This window comes from Opisthorchis viverrini, assembly GCF_000715545.1.
Source record: "Opisthorchis viverrini unplaced genomic scaffold opera_v5_126, whole genome shotgun sequence".
Lineage (NCBI taxonomy): Eukaryota > Metazoa > Platyhelminthes > Trematoda > Opisthorchiida > Opisthorchiidae > Opisthorchis > Opisthorchis viverrini.
The window spans coordinates 970,237-974,437 of record NW_008751787.1 but is presented as its reverse complement, the minus strand read 5'-3'; the positions used below and the strand labels follow the sequence as shown (position 1 = coordinate 974,437).

Genomic DNA, 4,201 nt, shown 5'->3' with positions numbered 1-4,201 from the left:
GTATGACTTTAGTATAAAATGGCATTAACAAGCACCCAATGTTCCACAATGTTTAAGGGATTTAGGATGCAATTATCCAGACCTTTAGTCTTCACTTTGGTGCTGTATTATTTATCTGTTACGCACGCTGTCAGCTTCATAGACTGCGGTAAGTCGTAAAATAATGCACTTGTACAAAATTCGGTTGGATTCTTTTAATACTAAGCTTCCGAAACCGGCTGTACGTCTGGTTGGCGGCTCATGACAATTGCTCTGTAAATGATTTAACATTAGTATCATATCCGTCAACGTTGACAGATAAAGATGGTAGATCATGATGTCATCCTGAGTGAAGATCTTCCCCGCTGAACTTGAAATAAAATCTGTTTTCTGACTAATCTGGGGTAGGCAAATGGGCAATTGCTGTTACAGTAAGCGAAATGTGCTTACGTAGCCAGCTAGAAGTTCTAACAAGTTGTACTTTCGTGCTTAAGTTTCTGATAAAATAAATCATAGATTTACCGAAAAATTAACCAATCCTGAGAAGTTATTTTGCGTCCTTTTAACCTTCAGGTTCTGAGAGCGTCACTACGAGGTTCGTGAAGATCTCACCCTGCCACAGTGACCCTTGTATTTTATTTGTGGGGGAATCCGTCACCATTGAAGTCACATTTCTGGCAGGTTAGTAACCACTGGTACTCATTTCTGTGTTGTGTAGTATTCAATTTTATTTCTCTCGATAACTAACATTGTGTTGTGTAGAAGAACTTTTCCCATCAACAGTTTCTATGATATTTTAAAGTACCCACCGTTATGTGGCTAAACTGTTTTTTTCACATATGTGATTAAACAACCTATTTGTATTTAAGTCGGTTATGTTTCGTCATTCAGAGTATAGTTATTTCAAGGTTGTTTATATTGTATAAAGTCATCAAGCCAAGGAAATCTTATCAGCATTTGACATACCCGAAAAGCATATGAAAATCACATTCCATTTACAATGAAATATGGGTGGTTAATTCTGTGTCATTTTGATTTTATAAACCTGCGCCCCTCATACAGGAGCAGATATCGTACCAAGCGTGTTTAGGCTGAAAAGTAGAATTGGAGGCAAGCTTTCAGACAAAATTTTCCTTGATGATGCCGTATGTTCTCGCTTCTCACCAATGTGTCCTATTCGATCTGGAGGGACATACACATACAGATTCAAAGGCGTGGTCAAACGAGGTCAGTCAAACGTAAGTATAAGCCGATCTATCAACACAACGGATAGTAACGTTTAGTAATTATGTCTTTCATCACTTTCAACGAACAAGACTTATCGGGTGTGGTGATTTTTCAAATTTTATATGCACTGTTTAACAGTTATTCCACAATACCAAGAAAACACGTTTACCCTCAGCAAGTTCTGGCCTATACGTTTTCGGATAACATCACTGTTTTTGTTTAGAACAATGGAACCGGGCAACAATTAGTTGGCAAATTGTAGCTCAAAATACGATCTATGGTTTAATGGCGCAGCCGATGTGCAAACAATAATATGGAGACCGTGGTCAAGTAAAGTCTCACCTACTGGTTTATTGGAACAGTACTTCAGGTATTTGTTTAAAACAGCAAAACTAAGCCGGATTACACGCTGAGCGTTTGTTATGCTGAACGAATATCATTTATCTAAATATATGCCTATATGCACATATGTGTGAAAATACGAGGGAAAGTCCCCCTGAGGTTTAGGATAATTTTTTCCCAATAAATTTTATCTATGATGCTGGTGAATGTCAGCATGTGACCATGTGACAGCTGTGATTTTGTATTTGATGGTACATAAGTTATCTTCCCAGCAAATAACTAAATTAGTCATTTGGTTTGTCCAAGAGTGTCCCACAAGTTCCAATCCGACCATATTTGTGAACCTCAGATGCTCTATGAGCCCTAATTGGGAAATAAAGAAGTCTCCGACAACCACATTTACAACTGTGCACTTGGGCTATCAAAATTGGCTAATCGAGGCGTCATAAATATTTCTTAGGATCCTGCCAGGGCGCATAAAGCCCCAGCGTACAGACATTGACTAAATTTATTTGATGAGATCGCAAGGTAAGCCGCATAAAGGTAGCTGCAAATGGGAGTCAATTTTTTATGTGCACAAAGGCGTGAATTAAATCATTCATTTCCAAGCATCTTGGCTAAGGATCGGAATTAACCTTGCATGCGCTGGTTTTTAGAATGCCCACTTGAAAAACAATATGATTCAAGATGAAAATTGACTTACATAAACTGATAGGCCTCCACCTCAACTGAGGGCCTCAGAATTATATTCACGTTTGATCATCCACTTTTTTATTCTCCCGATAAATTTCCACAGAAACGATAAAAATATAACGGGCCTCAGTTACATTTCGTACACAGGGTGGGGTTTGACGAGGGAATTACATAGGAAAATAACTTGCAGTTCAGTATACTGGTGGGAACATGTTATGACCATTCCTTCACACACACGCTGAGTGACGATGATTGGGTTCTGGATAGCAGCTACAAATGGCAAACACGGCATTGAGAGAAACCTCAGCCTTGATATGTCGAATGAAGTCGTGTTTCGTTAGCCCAGTGTCCCTTAATCGATAGCGTATTTGAACAAAACGGTCCAGGTGAACAAACCCGAGCTAATTTTGACACTTTCGGGCCCGTTGTAAGAAATGTTGCAGACACACTCCAACCTAAGCCCCAATATACTTCCTCATGATTGTCCTCTTTAGAATGCCTGGGACATGAAAACAAGCAAAATAGCTCGCTCAGCTATTGAACTGTTGCGCTTCTAAATTAAAATATTTTGTTGCGCAGCTTTAACCATATCCTAAAGGGTATAATGTGCTCGTGACACAATTCACAATTATGTAACTTAGGAGAATTGAAAACAGTTTTTTTCAACGTGCAAGAAATAGAACAATAGAAATCTCCCGGTAATCTCACTGGAGAATTCTGGCAAACAAAGGTGTATCGGTTGATAAGATATACCGTAGTGGTCCTGTTAACCAAGATTCTGTTTCCACGATCAAAAAGCACACAAAAAGGGCATACATATATGTATACTTTCCAATTACCAGAGAACCTCAGTGCTATTCAAAATGGTAATCTGAAGTACCTTTGCGCATGGCAGTGAAAAGCAGAGCGTTTTAAGCAGTTAAACACGTAAGATACCGTATAATGCTACCAAGCATGCATGTTGGCTAGAGTCGTGGATTTTATTATTATTATTAAATAACAGTGCTGTCAGTCGTCTGACAGACAGAGGCCCACCACTCGAAAAAGGCTACCATATGTTTCATGTAACGTTTCGTTTTACAGAAATTGATGAATGGCCGTTTGGAACTGGCAAATATGAAGGGCAAAGTTTTCTTGTGCGCGGAATTCGGTATGCGGATACTGGATCCTAACCCAAAGGCGTGAAACAAAATGCTGGACTTGTCCGTGTTGATAAAATACACCCATTATTTTGTTATGCATTAGCATTTGTACACATCCAAGCATACCTTTCTGGTTATAGTAGAAACGTAATATATAGCGTGCTTGTGTGGAAACACGCAGGTTACTGCATGAGCGGAGGGGAACCTACCTGAGAGGTCATCTAATGCATCCAGCGTAGGCCATGTTTCTACACCGGAAAACGGGAATGTTCCCACCGTTGGTGCATAAATAAACATATGTTCTTGCACCCAGCACCTAAGTCAAACTTTGTCTTGATATTATTGACCGACTTTCAGGGAACTTTTTGTGTTGTTACAGAAAGCTGACTCATTTCTGACACCATTTTGAAAGAAGCAAGCAAGTTACTAGCGTAACTGTTCTACCGCATTTTTCATTATCCGCCCGTGAACAAGTAACGGATGTCGGGTGTTCGGAAGACGGTCCGCTGTTTATTCCACAAAGGTAGCAACAAGATTGTCTTCCTGTTGTTATAGGATAGTCTTTACAGGGTAGGATGACTCGGTTCATAGATGGGAAAATTCTGTCCTTTGTTCAATCCACGTATCCTCCCAACATATTACAATACACAGTCTTACTCGATAAAGTTTATCCTTCTACGTGCAGTAGCTTATGCTTATTTTCTTCCAAATATACAATAGGAGAATAGTCTGTGATTAGCATTTCTTGCAACTCCAATAAAGGATCCACAAGATCGTCAAATTTTTGCAGCTTTGTTTTGGTTAAAAGATGTGCGCAA

At 39.4% G+C, this 4,201-nt stretch overlaps 1 protein-coding gene across 1 annotated transcript; it reads left to right on the top strand.

Moving 5' to 3' along the window:
- Window positions 1-554: 554 nt before the first annotated feature.
- On the top strand, window positions 555-1,214 carry T265_14010 (hypothetical protein; the record flags this gene model as incomplete). The annotated part of the gene is made up of 2 exons (XM_009171622.1): window positions 555-660; window positions 1,042-1,214. Coding segments are annotated over 2 exons (279 nt in total), but the record flags the coding sequence as incomplete, so codon positions are not given.
- Window positions 1,215-4,201: the final 2,987 nt, after the last annotated feature.